At 40.4% G+C, this 19,129-nt stretch overlaps 2 protein-coding genes across 2 annotated transcripts in view; both read right to left on the bottom strand.

The window, feature by feature from the left end:
* The window catches only part of DPYS (dihydropyrimidinase), a 45,169-nt gene extending 43,922 nt beyond the window's left edge, over positions 1-1,247 (bottom strand). Inside the window, exon 1 of the mRNA XM_028736310.2 lies at positions 885-1,247. Coding sequence (XP_028592143.2) covers positions 885-1,133 — 249 coding nt within the window. The 5' untranslated portion in view covers positions 1,134-1,247. The remainder of the gene's footprint in view (positions 1-884) is intronic.
* A 2,712-nt stretch (positions 1,248-3,959) lies between these two features.
* Positions 3,960-19,129, bottom strand: part of LRP12 (LDL receptor related protein 12) — a 37,219-nt gene continuing 22,049 nt past the window's right edge. The window contains exons 3-7 of the mRNA XM_028736307.2: positions 13,089-13,224; positions 11,361-11,563; positions 8,228-9,326; positions 7,543-7,675; positions 3,960-6,598 (exon numbers count right to left, since the gene is read on the bottom strand). Coding sequence (XP_028592140.2) covers positions 5,738-6,598; positions 7,543-7,675; positions 8,228-9,326; positions 11,361-11,563; positions 13,089-13,224 — 2,432 coding nt within the window. The 3' untranslated portion in view covers positions 3,960-5,737. The remainder of the gene's footprint in view (positions 6,599-7,542; positions 7,676-8,227; positions 9,327-11,360; positions 11,564-13,088; positions 13,225-19,129) is intronic.

Raw genomic sequence — 19,129 nt, 5'->3', positions numbered from 1 at the left:
GATGGTGAGCAAATAGATAGAGAGCCCTGTGGAACGCCCATCCATCAGATGTCAAGGAAATAAAACAGCAATAAAATTATAAACACACACTATGCCGAAAAGGTGAAATTGACTGGGAAAATCAGAAACCAGGAAGAGAATTTTAAGAAGGAATGGGAAAAATTTATAATGTATTTAAGAGAACACTGTAAATAACTAAAAACCTAGGCAGGATTTGAGTAATGCTTGTAATGTATGAAAAACTATTGCAAAAACGGAGTGTTTTTCTTAAAAAATTAGAGAAAATAAGGGAAACAGTTGGAAAAAAAGATTGATAATGGTAACCATGGAAGGGCGGAGAGAAGTCAAAAGGATTCAGGAAATCCTAGATGATGATGATTAATTTTTTGAATTTAAACACACACACACACACACACACACACACACACAGAGAGAGAGAGAGAGAGAGAGAGAGAGACAGACTTTTAAACTGATTTTTCATAAACATTGATAAGTGTGTGTGTGTGTGTGTATGTATGTATGTATATTTATTCAGGGCCGGATTTAGGTTTGATGAGGCCCTAAGCTACTGAAAGTAATGGGGCCCTTTATATGTCCAGCTGTCCTTTATCAACAACAAATTGTTGCTCTTTTTGTGTTGAATATATAAAAAAGTAACTTATGGACCCAATAAGTATCTAAAGCCATTTGCACATAACAAATAGGAGCCTACACAACACAAAACACTGTTGCTGTATGTAGGTTTTATTTTATTTGGTTTTTTTTTTGGAAATGTACATCCAGGTTTTTTCCCCTTTTAATTTTTTGGCTTGGGGCCCTAAGCTATAGCTTCTTTAGCTTATACGTAAATCCGGCACTGTTATAATAACGAAGACAATAATTACCTTTGTCCCTTGATAGAAGTCGTCTTTCGACTGCGTGCCCATGAAGGGGAACTGCAGGTGCGTGTGAGGATCAATCCCTCCGGGCAGAACCAGTTTGTTGGAGGCATCTATCACCTGGACGCCTGCTAGGGATGGCGGCTGGAGATGGGCCCCCACCGCTTTGATTTTCCCATCCTCCACGTACACATCCGCAACTTGTGAACAGTCCGCGTTCACAACTCGCCCGCCTCGGATCCAAATCTTCTGCATGGTCTTCTCCCGCTTCTGTGCGTAAAGTTTCTGGGAAAGGCGCTCTGCGTTTGCAAAGTAGTGGCAGCAGTTGCAGCAGCACTTTTAAAGTTTTCTCCCTCTGCCGGCAGACATTCCATGCAGTCACGTGTGACTTTCCCTGCCGGGGGCTGAGGTTTTAACCCTTTGTTCCCTGTTCCTTTTTTTTTTACTGTGTTTGTGGAAGTGAGAATTACTATCGCCCTTCCTCTCCTGCACCTAATTACTTCCCCACTAGCCTTTATCTTGCAACAAGAGTGGGTGGGGCGCTGCTGTTCCACGAGGAAGTTTGTAGGTGCTGCTCAGCATTACAGCTGTGTTTAGAATGAGGGTTTTAGGTCAGTAGTTTTGGAAGCAGTTTGTGTGAAATTAAATTAAATAAGACTGTATTTGAAAATGGCTTGTACAGCTTTCCCCCAAGCAGCCACTTTCTTACTCTTTATTCTGTGCCACTCTGAAAACTCGAATTGGGAGTATTTTACCCAATTCCAATTAGCTTCTTATGCCTTACTTTAAAAAGGGATCGAGCCTGGTTAAAGCGGCGTTTCAGGATAGTGAAAGGAAGCAAAACGGAAATCTTACAATTACCCGTGAGTAAATGTAAATGCAAACCGGAGGGACTCACTTTTGCGTAAATAGCCTAAGGATTATGCAGCGCTGGAAATGCAAGAGTTCAACTGCATCTAATGGGAATAGCAACTCCAGTCTTAAGTAGAGTTACTGCATTCAGAACATTCGTTGCCATCTTCCTTTCAAAGCAGGGCAAACTAAATATAAAAGTGTCAATGCAGATTTAAAGGGACCAGGTAAATTTATTGAAGGATCTGGGCGCCAGTAAAAAGGTAAAGGTAAAGGTACCCCTGCCCGTACGGGCCAGTTGTGTCAGACTCTAGGGTTGTGCGCTCATCTCACTTAAGAGGCCGGGGGCCAGCGCTGTCCGCAGACACTTCCAGGTCACGTGGCCAGCGTGACGAAGCTGCTCTGGTGAGCCAGCACTAGCGCAGCACACGGAAACGCCGTTTACCTTCCCGCTATATGGTACCTATTTATCTACTTGCACTTAGGGGTGCTTTCGAACTGCTAGGTGGGCAGGAGCTGGGACCGAAAGACGGGAGCTCACCCCGCCGTGGGGATTCGACCATGCGATTGGCAAGTCCTAGGCACTGAGGTTTTACCCACAGCGCCACCCGCGTCCCTCTGGGCGCCAGTAGTAGTTTCCAAAAATAATTATCTCACATTCCACCTTATGGAGTAGGTCACTTTTTAAAAAAAATGTTTTTAGAACTGAGCTGTATAAAATTCAGTGGCAGTATGCAGCCCTATCTTGTGCATCTCTACTCTGAAGCAAATCTTGAATTAAATCAGCCCTACTTCCCAGTAAAGTGCACTTATATGTAGGATTTCAGGCTTGTGTTGTGTTCCTAATCACATTTACTTGGAAGCAGAGATGCCAGTACAGTGGTACCTTGGTTTGCAACCATTTTGGATTACAACCACATCAAACCCTGAAGTGTGTGTCCCTTTTTTTGGATTACAACCTTTTTTTATTATTATTACAACCCACTTTTTTTGGAGGCCCCATTGGCGAAAGTGCGTCTTGGGTTACAACCTGTTTTGGTTTACAACCGGACCTCCGGAACGGATTATGATTGTAAACCAAGGTATCACTTTATGGCAGAACTTTAGTGTAGAGAAGTCCAGGGCCCCACTCAGAAAAACGAGCCAGAAGGCCTCTGTATACAGCAGAACTATCTCACTTGAAGTAAATATACATTACCATCTAAAGACAGAACTGCCATTTTAGACCAGCACCTGAAATTCCCCAACTGCACATTGCCAAGGAGTTTCACCACCAGTGGAACTAAGTACTTAGTAAACATGTTTAGAATTCCACTATTAATGTGTGTACCTAAATGAATGCTTACCACTCAAATTTCTAGCTTTCCTTTTCACATAGAAAGTGGCCATAAAGATAAAGGGCTTCTTAGCAAGAGTGTGACTGGTCACACACAGAGCGTCAAGGCACAGTAGGTATTTAGCATGTCTCTGTACCCCAGTTGTTACAGCTGCAGAGAGTAGCCCATATGTGGTGGAATTGTAGGCAAGACGCTTAAATGTAGAGATTAAGACTCTATGGTGGCCCAGAGCTTCTGCACCCTTGATGTGCTTACAGAATGGCAGCAATCTCTCCCTCACCCACTTTTAGGGGAATGACAGAAACCAGGGCTCTACACTATCACACTTTCACATTATGTTTTCATGAAGGAATAGAGGGGGTGATCATGCAAATTTAGAACCAACCCCTTCGTACGTTTGAACCAGGTTATCAATTTCAAAAACTCTGCTTACAAGCTATAATTACAGGTTTGTCCTATTATTATATGAAGTGCCATACAACAGATTGCAACAAGCTTGGGAAATCTGATGTGACCTTTATCTGCTGAACACTATGACATTTTTCTGTTTACTTTACAGCAAAATATTTTCTGTTTTTCCCTACTTGGGAATTACTAGTTTGGTCGTGGCCGCTTCTGCTGTTAGCAAATTGTTTTTTCCCTTCTGTGGCTGCAAATTTTTCATGCTCACCAAATATTGTTCTGGGTGCTACTGTACAGCCTATATTGTGTGCAAAGAATGCAAAGAGTGCAAAGAACACTGTGTCCATTCTTGGTATGGTATAATGATAACTGCAGCAGCCCTCATTTTATACCATGTTTTCTATTTGTGTATTTTTATTTTTATTTTTAAAAACTACAAAAATAGAAAACTAATATACCTTCAGGTTTCTCTTTACAAAGTACCTCAATACATAGTAAGATTTTTTAATTTGATACATCTTAAAACATTGCCAGTTTTTTCTGACAGCATAACACAACAAGAAATCCACAAGACTTTAAACATGCTTTAAAAATGACATTCAGCAATGTATGGAAAATTTAATAAATAGCATACAGTCACACACAAATACATTTTTCATACTAAATCATTAAGCCTACTTAGACTGGCAAAGAATAAATATAACAGCAATTGACAATCTTTACCTTCTCAAAAGATGGATTTCTTGATATCATTTAGTAGCAACAACAACCACTTTCTGGTCACAAAACTGGAAACTATGAATGTTTTCTCCCCACTGGTGTGTTTTGCAGCCAAAATGTGATGTAACAAAAATAAAAACCTTGAAATATACTGAATATTTCTTTTTCTTTTTTTAAAAAAGCGCAAACTGATGCCAGGTAAACCAGCTTTTTAAATACAATGAATAAATAGGAAATTAGTAAAGCAAATTCAGTTGCAGCAACAAACAACAGAAGAAAGCAAGAACCCAAAAACAGAGCAATGGAAATATTTTTTTTAGATATTTATATATATTTCATTGCAGTATTAGAGACTAGTACTTAAAGTGATAGTGCTTGTGCACTAAGCTCTTTAGAGACCTTAACATAGTTTTAGTGCAAATCCCTTTAGACCAGACAAATTTAAACCCTATTAGGGAGAAGATCCATTAGCAGTTGGAACATATTTTCTAGAGTTATAGGTACCTATCTCAGCTTTAAAAAACACATTATATACAAGAATTAAATGCATATTTTAACTGCTTCGGATATCTATCTTCAAAGATAGATGAAAAATTACTCTGAATTTTTACACCTTATTTGGTTGTACCATACTAGACCAACTTATTAAAGTCAATGTTATAAAAGCTACAAAAGATTTTTTTGCCATCAGTTTTATCTAAGTTAACTGCTGTTTGAATTTCTAAAAGAAAAAAATATATAGTGTATTGGAGAAAGTCTCTCTTCCTTCTGAAAAAGTTCAGCATGATGACAATCAGTAATTAGACAAATATATTATAAACCACAAGAGAGAAAAAGAATACTTTTTGCAATAATCAGCATTTAGTATATTCAGTTAAAATTATATTGGCAAAAGTACGTTGGTTTTGATTTCAAAAAGGAATAAATATTTTGTACAAACTAGCCTGACAACCTGCAGTGAGTGGCAGGCAGACATAAGTGGTTGAGCAGCTAAGTTTCTGTTCTAAATTACACCATCATGTTAAAACTATCTGACACAAGAGGGCTTCCCATATTACCTCATTCTGCATTAATCTTTAAAGTTTGGGTAAGGGACTGGCTACAGATGCAAACCTCTGCAACACTTTAAACGCAAATGTTCAGACAAGCCTGAACATTTTGAGAGGCTCCACAAAGCTCATCTGTTGCTAGTGCGTTTCACAAATTACAAAGGTATTCTCTCTGCAGTCACTTCCTTGCACTTGCTTTAAGAATACTAATAATAGAAAATGGAGTTTCTTTGAAAAGCCCTCAGAAGATGACCATTAAATAACCAAATAGCAACAGGTGTACATTACGTATACTGACCTGGGAAAACATTTGTTTTAGTTGCCCATATGACAAATATTCATTCAGTCATGCACAAGAACATTTTAAGTCCCATGATTTGCCCTGGATTCTTTTTTGAAATGAAAAAACAACAACTGCTTTTCCCCCTTAATTATGAAGTACAAAACAATCACCAATATTGCTCCAACTTACATACATTTCCACCCACTCAAACTAGACTTAACAAAGTAGCAAAGCCTCATCATCACTAGTTTCGTTTTTCAGTGCTGCTTCTAAGCAAGTGTCAGGTATCTGGGCAGTATGTACAATTCCACAGCGCTCACAAGGGCCATCTCGATTACAGGACCGCATCCCATTATGTGCCGCACTGTAAGGCTGCCTAAGCCCTTGTCCTTGTTCTGAGGTGAGGTCAAGAAGAGGTCTTGAGCAGTCATTCGCATCAAAGTCTGATGCCGCATCAGAGGCGGGAATGAGCATTTCAACATCATCATCTTCGTCTCTTCCTCCACCTACCCCATTATCAAGCTGTCTCAAAGGACTTTGGTTCTGGCTGACGGGACTCGACCTCCCTAAAGTGAAGCGTACCCAACGTAACCCTTGAGTCATACGACTAAGTGCACTGGAGAACTGGTGGCGCCCTGGACTGGAACTCGGGGGTTCCACGCTCGCTGCTTCTCTTCCACCGTCCGAACTGCTGCTGATATTCTGAGCTGAGGAAGCTCCACAGACGACAGCTGCTTCGACGGCTGTTGCAGGAGGGACCTTCTGAGGCAAAGTAGCAGCAACGCCACCAACGGCACCTGCTGTGTCTCTTCGCTCAGTTTCTGTGTCTGTATCATCAGACTCTACTGAAAAGAGGTTTCGGTGAGAGCCGTTTCTTTCACCTTCTCTGCTAGCATTCGGGTTGGCAATGTCATCTCCGTCTGAGGAAACCAGTGCCAGGGATCCAGAATGGCGAGATCTTGCAAAATTAAAGATTCGGTTCCAAATATTGCTTGACCGGCCCGCAATTGGAAGCCTGATAGAGGTAAATCCAAGCTGAGACCTCACTGCTAGCCTCAAATTTTCTAAAACAGAAGCCTGTGAAAACAAAGGCACAGGTAAGGCAGATGCTATGAAGAAACAACACCTTGGGGGGAAATGCAATAAGGAGCTCTCTAGATAAGCTTCATTCAATTTGGCAACATGCAAGTCTAGAATCTAAGTCCTCTGACTGTTCTTCAGTTAAATATGTATGTGAGAATCATTTTGTTAACAGTTGAGGACTGGGTTCAATGACAGTGCTTATGTTCTTTTTTGTTTACATTTAAATCGCTCAAAATAAAAATATGAATATATACACATGACATGTATCTAATACATTTCGTAAATTAAGCACCCATTTATAGTATTTATCAAGTGAGCAAAATTACTTATACTGATCCACATTTAGGTACCCCAAATCACTAGCCTGGTTTTCCAGTGATTTTGGATTAAGTTGCTGCTTATCAATTCCTTAAATGCTTTTGGATAAGAAAGGCAGGGCAAAATTTCCTAACGTGGAGTTTGATGATATACCCATTTTATTTTCATTTTTTTTTAAAAAAACTGACTTTCAACCAAGTATGTTTTTATTCTGGTGACAATAAAAATACTTTGTACCGCAGAAAGCTATATCTAGTGACAATACAAAAACAATCTTATATGAGCACACAGATTTATGACCAAGGAGGAGAAACAGCTTGCCTGTGTATTGTGGAAGAATTAAGAGCTATCACTGAATTTCAAGCTACAGTATGAATTTGGGAATCTTAGACAAGGTTGTTAAGCGCCACCATGTGGTGTTAAAACATAGTGTGTCAACAGATGCTGTGCTGTTCACAGTAACTTTTCAAAGATCTGCAAAGAGTTTTTGTCAACTTGTTGGAAGTGAGCAGAAACTGCTGCAATAAGGCGTTTCGCTAGCTAATTGATTCACTGGTACTTTATGATTTTATACTTCTCATTCATAGTAATCTATTTTTAATTAATATGAAAGTTCTTACCTGATTTGGTGAGCAAACAGGGAAGTCTTCAACTGGTGGAATTAAGCCCTGAGCAATCAACTGTCCATAGGAAGGAGGTGCTTCCCTTCTTAACAACTCAGCCTCGACTCTAGACAACTGTGTCTCAAAAGATCTATTTAAGAACATAAACAGGTTACAATTTAGTTTTCATAGATAATAAGTGCGCCACCACTGTATCAGTGATTTCTGTCTCTGTTGTTTCATTGGAGTCAAATTTTAGACTGCAGTCTCATGGGGAAAGGCATCTATCCCCTTATCCTCTAAATTGCCATGCACACTGATGGTGCTACAATAATAATTTACTAAATAACAACAACCCTAAGTTTGATAACAACCCTCATACAATTTTACGGAAGGAAGAACTGTGCTTGCACAAGCTTGTTACCTATATAATATGTGGATCCAATTTGAATTACTAGTGTTAATTACTTAAGTCTAATCAAACTCCTATTTGAAGGCACTGGACGATCCCCTGAATATTTGAAGCATTCACAGCCATGCTGCTTTATAGCTACATACTAAGACAACTTTTTTGAATGGTAAAGAAAATGTCTAGCATTCCTCAGTAAAAGTAGCCACCCACAGACAATTGTTTAGACAGTATTTTCTGGTAAATCAGGAACAATAAAATAGCAGCTTTTCTTTTGTAATCGCAAAATCTTACCTTCGTTCAAACATTCTCAAAGAATACAGCTTACAAGTGCATCCCAGTGCAATGACAAGGAGCAGCCCACAAATAAGACTTCCAATGACAGCAGCAGTTATTACTCTGGTGGGTACAATAACTGGGCAATTCTCTTCATCACTACCATCGCCACAATCATCTTGGGAATCGCAGACCCAGCTTTCAAACACACACCGGTTATTTTTGCAGTGGAAATTTCCTGGCTGGCAAAAGAAGCAATTCTTTTCATCCGAGCCGTTGGGGCAGTGGTTCTGGTAGTTGCAGCGATCAGAGCGTGGATAGCAGGCACCATTCCGAGAGCAAGGAAATTCTTCCTTTTGGCACATAGTACAGTTTGTTTCATCTCTTCCATTTGGACAATGCCAATAGCCATCACAGCGCTGCTGCTCTGTGTAACAGCCCCAGTTTCCACCACATGGAATTTCCCATGGCAGGCAGAAGCCATCAACCTGATAGGTAGCATTAAATCCTCTTGCTGCATTCACTTTGTCAGCGCAAAAATGCACTCTGATTTGACCGGAAGAAGAAACAACTGTAAGGGGGGCATGAGAGTCAAAAGCAGTTAAAACACGCAATAGCTTGCGTGGATTCTCCTCTAAACCGTCATATATTTTGACATAGTCCCCATATCCGGTACCATCAAGCTTAAAGTCAGTGAAACGCAAAATAACTTTGCGGTGGTCCCCAGTGTCTATCAGCCATGTGCAGTTGCTCCCTGGAGGATAAAAGTCTGGATAATTGGGAGAATTGAAAGTACCATAAAAATATTTCAGCAACTGTCCACATGTTGGCACGCCACAGTCTATTTCATCTCCCAAGTCAAGACAGTCAAGGTTTCCATCACATTTCGAGGATTCTGGAATGCAAGTGTAAACATTGAAACGAGACAGACACTGGAACTGGTTGTATGCACATGGCTGGAAGGAAGCAGCAGTTGGAGGACTAGCTTTGGCACAGATTTCTTCATCAGAGTTGTCTCCACATTCATCCATGTCATTGCATTTCCAAGATTCTGGAATACATTTCCCATTAGCACAATGGAATTGGTTACAGTCGCAGCTTGGTTCGCTGGATTTCCCTAAAAATGAACATTAAAGAAATTATCATGTGCCCACTTTTACATTTATTACTTGTTTATCTTACAGTGTCATGCTAATAATAATAATAATAATAATAATATCCTACCTATCTGACTGGGTTGCCCCAGCCACTCTGGGTAGCTTCCAACATAATAAAAACACAACAAAGCATCAAACATTTAAAACTTCCTGATACAAGGCTCCCTTCAGATGTCTTTGGAAAGTTGTGCAGTTGTTTTATGTCTGACATCTGATGGGCGGGTGTTCCATGGGGTGGGTGTCCCTACTGAGAAGGCCCTCTGCCCGGTTCCCTGTAACTTCACTTCTCGCCGTGAAGGAACTGTCAGAAGGCAGTTTGGAAACTGGACCTCAGTGTATGGGCTGAACGATGGAGACGAAGACACTTCTTCAGGTATACAAAAACGAGGCTGTTTGGGACAACACTAACACTTAGGAGTGTGCTCTGAAATGTACTGGAATCCAATACAGATGCCCCCCCCTATGTTATTGGACTGTTCATTCTCATCAGCCCCAGCCAGGACTGGCCAATTCTCTGGGATGGTGTGAGCTGCAGCACATCAACTTCAGGAGGGCACTATGTTGGCTAGCCCTGCACTAATCAATAAAAATCAGTCAGCTGGAAATAGTACAGTGGTACCTCGGGTTAACTAAGGGACACAGGTGGCGCTGTGGGTTAAACCACAGAGCCTAGGATTTGCCGATCAGAAGGTTGGCGGTTCGAATCCCCGTGACGGGGTGAGCTCCCGTTGATCGGTCCCTGCTCCTGCCAACCTAGCAGTTCAAAAGCACGTCAAAGTGCAAGTAGATAAATAGGTACCACTCCGGCCGGAAGGTAAACAGCGTTTCCGTGTGCTGCTCTGGTTCACCAGAAGTGGCTTAGTCATGCTGGCCACATGACCCGGAAGCTGTCTGCGGACAAACGCCGGCTCCCTCGGCCAATAAAGCGAGATGAGCGCCGCAATCCCAGAGTCAGTCATGACTGGACCTAATGGTCAGGGGTCCCTTTACCTTACCTCGGGTTAAGTACTTAATTCGTTCCAGAGGTCCGTACTTAACCTGAAACTGTTCTTAACCTGAAGCACCACTTTAGCTAATGGGCCTCCTGCTGCTGCTGCGCCCCAGAGCACAATTTCTGTTCTCACCCTGAAGCAAAGTTCTTAACCCAAGGTACTATTTCTGGGTTAGGGGAGTCTGTAACCTGAAGCGTATGTAATCTGAAGCATAATCTGAACATTAACAGTTTATCTGGAACAATATGAACTATACTGGTGTAAAAAAACAACACAGTTTGAGGAGCTCCATATGGTTTTATTTATATAGGACCACAATACCCCAAGGATAGCCTCTCCCTATGTGAACCAACCCAGACTCTGCGATCATCAACCGAGTCCTTTCTTTGTGTGCCTCCTTCATGAGAGGTCCAGAGGGTGGCAACACAAGAACAGGCCTTTTCTGAGATGGCTCCCCAATTATGGAATACTCTCCCCAGTGAGGTTTGTCTGGCAGCTTCATTATGCTGTACATCTTTAGGCACCAGGTGAAAATGTTGCTCTATAGCCAGGCCTTTGGCTGATTAACATTTTGTACTCCATAACATGTTTGCATGTTCTATCATGGATGAAGAGTGCATGAAAATGTTCCATCAAGAGTGAGGGATCTATTGCATAAAATTTGGTGTGTCTCTCTAGAAAGTTGTTTGGAGGACTGGGTTCATTTTCTGAGCTTTAGAACAGTTATCAATATTTCCAATATACCTACTACAAATGCCTTAAGTAGTGTTTCAAATATCTCTACAATGGGTCTGAAATGGCAACGTATGGATGTTAGCAACTGCCGTCCTACTTTCTACATTTTTAAAAATAAAAAGAATATTAATAACCATCATCTCTTTCTTAAGCTTCCATTGATCGATGCACTGTGGTTTCTTAAAAAAAAACCCCAAAAAATACCCAAGGCTGAAAAGACTGGCCCCCAAATCTAGAAAACGTTTAATTACAACATTTAAAGTTTACCTGCAAAATAAGTCAGTCTGAATCCTTTTCGTGATATACTATCATCTGAATGAAATCTGACCCAAACATGGTCCTGTGAAGATATATATGGAGATGGAATAGAAGACCCACACACTCTATAATTTTCCATGTTTTTGTATGCCCCTATCGTCAGGGAATCTGAACTGCATCGCCGTGATCCTTGAACATCAAAATCCTGAAAACTACACAAGGTAAATGAGTTATATTTCTTTTTTGTTGCTGTTAAATATTAGTATAATCCCTTAACAAACAACTATTTAATACACATATCCTTAATTTTTGACAGACATTAAGTTCAACAAGACCTAATTTTTCCCTCCCCAATTGGAAAAAATACATTTCAAAACCTTAAGAGTTTTTAATCCAAAACAGATATATATTATCAATTATTTCTAGATATGAACTACTGATATGATACATCTATTACATCTATTAGGAAGATTCTTTTCTCTCTTTCTCAGCCTCTCGCTTTCCACTAAAATCAGAGCCAATGAACAGACGTTTTAACCTTTTCTCATACATACATCTTTTTTGTGTGCCCTTTTCCTAAATGGCAAGCTGAAACACTATTGTCAAATACCAGATTTCATATCATAAGTTCTATAGCAAGTTGCATGCTTCCACAGGCACAAGAGGTTACAAGTGAAAGAACATATTACAATTTAGCTTCTATTTGCATTTGTTTTATTTGTTGTTGTTGTTTAGTCGTTTAGTCGTGTCCGACTCTTCGTGACCCCATGGACCAGAGCACGCCAGGCACTCCTGTCTTCCACCGCCTCCCACAGTTTGGTCAGGCTCATGTTTGTAGCTTCGAGAACACTATCTGTTTTATTGTTTTATTTAGTCCAGTGCTATTTTTCTAAAAAATGAGGTGCCAGAACTCATGATGCGTGCCTCCCTTTTTCTCTTATAATGGCAATGGCGCCTACCTGAGAGGTGCTGGAACTGAGTTGCACTGAGTTCCGGCTGAAACAAAGCCCTGTTAACTTCCAAGTATTTATACTCTGCTCTTCAACCCTGAAAGGAATTTCCAAGTTGCTGGTAGCAAAACCAACAATGCAAAAGCTTCTGTGCTACTTTAACTGAGAGGTTCTAGTGCAGCACTTACATGCATGGAAGACACCTCCTGTGTTCCTAAAGGCACTTTTGGATCCAACCTAGAGAAACTACTTCCACAAGGAATTTTAACCTTGATATTTTCAAATAGCAGAAGAGGCACAAACAAACTGTTGTGTGTGTTTGTTTGCTTGTTTTGAAAAAGAGGACTTTCAAAAGCAGTTTGTGACTGCGTGGGGATTGACTTTTTCATGAGAAAGTAGTCACAAGTTCACAAGGCTAGTAAAAGTCCTTGCATGAGCCTAAGCAACCTTCTTTGGATCCTGCCATAAGTTTGTATATAGGAAACATATATTTCCTAAACTTTCGGATCATATAAAGTATTCCCTATAGAACCTAGTATGTAAAATTCAATGAAATGCTCCCAGACACCCATAACCAAATTTTAGTTTTAAGATCTGATACCCAGGCATAATTTAGCGCTGCTATATATCTGGCTATTTAATTCAATAAAGTCAAGAAGCAGAATAAAGTTAGAAAATGGAATGTTTACAAGGACTAAATTTACACTTAGTAAAACATGTACATTTTTTTTTAGACAATTGCTTACATTTTCCACAATATATTTGTAAAGTACAGCACCCAAATTACCTTATTGTAATAATTTCACCTGGGTTTGCTCGGATATACCAGCTACAATTCAATCTTGCTGGATATTCAAGAGGCCAACCTGGGCTAGTGATGATCCCACTTGGACCTTTAATTTGTTCTGGGATATCTCCACAAGCTGAAAAATATATTAAATTGATGTCTTTAGTTATAGATGCACTTTTGCAGATTTACAAACAGTTCCAAAAGTTTAGTGCAAGAACACACCATTCCTTGGAAGATGGGTTTATCTGAATGAAGATGCAAAACACTGTTGTTATATAACACAAATTAAATCAAAACCAATTATTTCTTTTCTTTTTTTTTAAAGTAGAGGTTTATAAGCAACTGGATCATGTGGCAAAGCACTGCAATGATATCTTTTTCCAGCAAAGTATATTTATAAATTTGAATAATTATTCATGCTTTTATTCTGCAGAAAAATCCAACACACAGTATATGGATGCCTATATTATAAAGAGCAGAAAGTAAAATGGGCAAAAATCAGCCATGACAAGTAAACAAAATGAATACAACCGCAGCAGCTTGCAAACACTTGGCAAACCATATATGCCTGCTTCTTCCACAAATGACAGAAAATATACCAATGCAGGAAAGGTGTTGTATGTAAAGGGAACAATCTGCAAGTAAATAAAATATTGACACAATGGGCGACTTTACGGTTTTCCATTATGAAGAATTATTTTGTTATCTGCAAGAAAATAAAAATGGCTTCTGCTTAATAAAACATGAAAATTGTAAAAAATGGGGAAAAGGCAAGCCTCAAAATTTAAAAGTCAGATTTTCCATCAGTTCAGCAGTAGTGATAGGGTTTTACAGAAGATTTATTGTTTTCGTTTAGTCACCCATTAGGTGGTGCTCTTATTCCATTACTCTTTGGAATTCTACATTCATAGAACTGAATGTAAACAAAGCGACCTCCTACTTGAGATTCATGTTATAAAACAAAGCAGATAAATATTGCAAAAACAAAAAAGGCAGAATATCAACATTTATATATGTAAATGTCAATGGATGACACTCAAAACATCTCCCTTTTTTTAAAAGTCATGGAGTTATGTTTTTAAAACTGAACATACATTGTAAAAGCTAACTCATTAAAAAAAACAACCCCAAACACAGAAAAGCAGGATTCCTCTTCATGGCGAAGACATTTATAAAACAATACAAGAGTTATTACTGCAGATTGTTGGGATTGGGAGCAGAGGCCAAGTGGCTTTCCTAGTCTACTTAATGAATATGGAAGACACACAAGTCGATCTGGGACTTCATGACTTGCGGTTCAGTCTCTCAGCCAGCTCTATCAATTAGAATTTAACTTAATTGGAAAAGGCTCAGCACTTTGATTTAACAGACCTCTAAAGTTACTACAGCCAATTCTGAAACCTGGCAGAATCTTTATGGTTTTGGAGCAGCTCTCTGAGCATTTTGGTTGCCCTTTTCTGCATCTTTCCAGCTCTGCAATACCCTTTTCGGATATTCACTAAGCTACCCACCTTGACGCAAGATCCCTTTCCTAGTCAATCACTGCCAGCTCAGATCACACCAGCATATGTGAAACTAGAGGCTGCATCCCTGCTTGCTACACTTGCCAACCCCACCTACCCCCTGCTCCTCTTCCAACTCTCCACCATTTACACCAGGGGTAGGCCAACTAAGGCCCGGGGGCCAGATGCAGTCCAATCACCTTCTCAATCTGGCCCGTGGACGGTCCGGGAATCAGTGTGTTTTTACATGAGTAGAATGTGTGCTTTTATTTAAACTGCATCTCTGGGTTATTTGTGGGGCATAGGAATTTGTTCATCCCCCCCCCCCCAAAAAAAAAATAGTCCGGCCCACCACATGGTCTGAGAGACGGTGGACTGGCCTATGGCTGAAAAAGGTTGCCGACCCCTGATTTAAAACCTCTCCTCAACCCCCCCCCCCACTCTTTCCACTCCTGGTTCCTTTCCCCTCATTAAACAACTTGCCCGGGCTGGGCTGCCATTGCTAATGCTGCAGTTAGCATGGCTCCCTACTGGCAGCTACGCCAACCAGAGCATGGTGACATTTTACATTCTGAAGTATATACCGGTAGCTAGATTAGGAAATTTCCTGCCTGCCTGCTTCCCAAAGCCTAGTAAGCACTGGGCTTTGGGAAAGAGGTACAAGGGCTCGACAGAGATATTAACCTAATATGTCTATAGTTTCCTAGATCCTCTTTTACTTGTGAAAGACTTCCATTTTCTAAGGAAGCCTTCTTTGTCAAATAGCTTCCTTGATTCTGCTTCCAGTAGCACCTTAAAGACCAACTAAGTTAGTTCTTGGTATGAGCTTTCGTGTGCATGCACACGAAAGCTCATACCAAGAACTAACTTAGTTGGTCTTTAAGGTGCTACTGGAAGGATTTTTTTTGTTTTGACTATGGCAGACCAACACGGCTACCTATCTGTAATTGATTCTGCTTGTTAACCACAATGGCATATTGGATTGGGTGGTACCCTTCTTAATCGGCAGTACAGCTGAGCTTCTATTATTGTAGTTTTAAATAACCTCCAAACTTTCTGGAAGTCATACAATACCACAAGAACAGTTCAGCATTTCACCAGGCTGGAAAAGGCTGTAGACAGCAGGTATTACCAGCACTGGTTAGAGCGTAGTGGTGATAATGCCAAGGTCACAGGTTCGATCCTGTAAGGGCCAGCTGCATATTCCTGCATTGCAGGGCATTGGGACTACATGATCCTTGGGATCCCTTCCAACTCTATGATTCTATTTATGTAAGAACTCAGCTGATTTTTAAAGTTAAGACTGTCTTTCCCTCTTGCACCCCACTATGATCTCTAAAGCTCAACCTACTTTTCAGCTATACAGTACATGCAGACCCGGCTGAAATAGCCTGTGCTTTTTTTGCTTGATAGTGATGCTACCCCGGTTTTGTGGTTGGTTCAAATCCCCACTCAGACATGATGACCTTGGACTAGTCACTCGTTCTTACTTTCCTCACAAGGTTGCTGTGAGGATATAATGAAGGATGGGGAACCATGTGCACTGCTGGAGAGGAAAGGTAGTATATAAATGTAGTTAAATAAATATCTTATGAATGTAAATAGAATTCTAGGAAGTGCTCGGGATAAAACTGCAACAACAGAATTTAAATCACTGCAGCTATTCTTTTCCTAGGGTCAAACTGCATGTACATACAAAAAACCAGTTATTCATTATATTATGGTTCCAAGACAAGGGAGCTTAAGAAAGACATGATTTTTTCCCCTTATTGCTTCTTGTGTCATGATGACACCCTTGGAAGACACCTTTACTGACAACTTCCTTCTGTTTTGTAAAATATTAACTTCAAAGGTGTGAATGATAAAGGCTGGGTTAATTACTGAACTCACAAAGAACTGCCAATGCAGTTATAGATAAGAAATTTAAATCTCCGTGTGATCTTTACTGCTGTGCTTATAAGAGAATTCACATAAGGATTTTAGAAAATCAGACTTGCATATGCAATCTGCAAAAGAAGCACACCAAAGACCAATTTATCCTACATAATGTGCAACTAAAGTAGTGTAATTATAACAACTAGAATGCAATATATGCCGACAAAGACAGCTCACAAACCATACCTGTATACAATTCCTTAAAATAATATAATTATTTTATTTAGAAAAAATTATTATGTAAGAAATCTTACAATGGCTAGGATGCAGACCCAGACATACATATGCCTCAAGCACACAATAATTTAGACTTTGCTTCTGGCTACATTCCCTCACACTCTTGTCAAATGCAGAAATGGTATCTTGACCCTCATGGTTGGCTTTTGGGAGCTTGGGGGGAGGGAAGCCAAAAGGCATCAATGAACCTAGAAGCAACCCTGCAGTTCTTTGAATTTCATTCAACATCAACCAACATCATTATTCATGCTTTATAGGTTATTTACAATGCAACAAACAAACAGATAAATGGGATTTTAACAGATCGATAGAATAGGGAGCTGAAGATGCCATTTCCCCAGATGGGCAGGGTATAAATAATAAAAATTATTATTATTATTAAAATTGGTGGAAGCTTAAACTTTTAATTGTACATTTTTGAAAATAAACTAGGCCTCCAGCAGGCTTTGTAACTGCAATGAAATAAATTTATAACAGTTTGACACTGCTCCTTTATTACGAGATCTATTAAGGAAGTTTTTGTGTTGAATGATTGCTATGCTGTTGATTATGTTGTAGACTGCCTTATGGTGAAGGGTGACACCTAAATTTGCTAAGTAAGGAAGAAAAATTGTGGTATGTTATCATAGTAAAGGATCCCAAAGGTTAAATACAAAACTTTTTGAGCTCTGAAGATATAAAACACACACACACACACACACACACACACCCTGCAATAAAATGTTGTCGTGTGTAGTGCTTTTTTTCAGGGTTTCAGTCAGCCAGCTATTCCATTCTCCACCCACAAGACATCCTGTGTTCTGCAGTCCCTAAGCATCCTTAGTCCTCACTGGGCTGCTTTTGGTGTTAATCTCATAAGGGTTTTTAACTTCATTTTGTACTTCTGTTCCCAAAGCCAGCCAGATGATACCTGCCTTTTTTGGGGGGATAGTACAGTTTTGGCTAGATAAAGACTGACTCTTGGAGAATCTTTCCTTTTTTGCATTTGTCTGTAGCCAGAGAATACCCTTAACAAGCTGTCTAAAGACTCGTTTCTTTTCTCTGGGTATTTTAAGTGTTTTAAACGTGTTCTTGTTGATTATAAACTGCTTTAAGATGAAGTCTTGCCTCAAAACAGGGAGAGAAGCCTTTTAAACAATAAAAACAAAACTGTAGCCACACTGGTATCTTCCTCTAAACATAATTTAAAACATGGATAAAACACCAGTAAATAATAATTACCGCATTTTTCGCTCCATAGGGCGCACCTAGTTTTTAGAGGGGGAAATCAAGGGGAAAAAACTTATTCCCCCCCCTCCAGCCCCAAAGAGCAAAGAAGCCAAGACAGCGAGCGGAATCCATCCCGCTCGCTGTCTTGGCTTCCTCTTTAGCCGTGCGCAACCTCTCCAGCCGGGAGAGGCTGCACGCGGCTAAAGAAGCCATAGCCGTGCGCAGCCTCTATCAGCCAGAGGGGCTGCGGGCAGCTATGGCAATACCCCCACCTCCCGCAAAAGGAGGTGCTCCTTAAAGGGTGCGCGGCTCCTGTGGGCTTTTCTACGAGGAGTCAGTCCCTTCTCCTTCCTGGGGAAAAGCCCGCAAGAGCCGTGAGGAGCTTGTGTGCGGCTCTTGGGGGCTTTTCCTGCCTGCCTCCCCCCCTGCATTCACTCCATAAGACGCACACACATTCCCCCTTACTTTTTAGGAGGGAAAAGGTGCGTCTTATGGAGCGAAAAATACGGTATACTATTTTAACAAAAACATCACATTGTGAAGACCTATCTATATATGCAGTTTTTTGAGGGGCCACCAGAAGTGCCCTCATCAGAGGATCTCAACTACTCAGCTTCAGATCTCTTGGTGCAGTGATTAATTTCTGGGACGAGAGGAGCAGGAGATACAAGAATGTGAAAATTCAAGATCTGCTCCCAGTTGCACCCTAGGCAGAATCCCAGCAGCCAAATGAAGACTAAAGAGACCCACAGACTTAATTTGCTGGCCTTCTTGCTGTCATTAATCGTTGGAATTAACATTTAAAAGCTTTTTTCCATTTTAGTTCATATTGGCTTGAATCCTAAGGTAAACTAGCTTGAGCTCACAACAAAGGGAAATCTTCATATTTGGTCCACACACACACACACACACACACAGAGAGAGAGAGAGAGAGAGAGAGAGAGAGAGAGAGAGAGAGAGAGAGCACATTCTTCAGGAGGGCCAGCCCTGACCCTCCAAAGAGAATATTCCAGAGTCACAGGTGACTGCAGAGGAGAGGAAAGGGACAATATTGTTTTTTCAACTTCCACCCCACCAAACCTCCTTATGATAACTAATCTTAGGATCCAAGCAATTCTTTAGTATGTGCTTGCAGTATGTACAGCATACAAAGGT

This window comes from Podarcis muralis, chromosome 8 (assembly GCF_964188315.1).
Source record: "Podarcis muralis chromosome 8, rPodMur119.hap1.1, whole genome shotgun sequence".
Classification (NCBI taxonomy): Eukaryota; Metazoa; Chordata; class Lepidosauria; order Squamata; family Lacertidae; genus Podarcis; species Podarcis muralis.
Note: the sequence above shows the minus strand (reverse complement) of the source record. Positions and strands in the feature narration are given on the sequence as shown.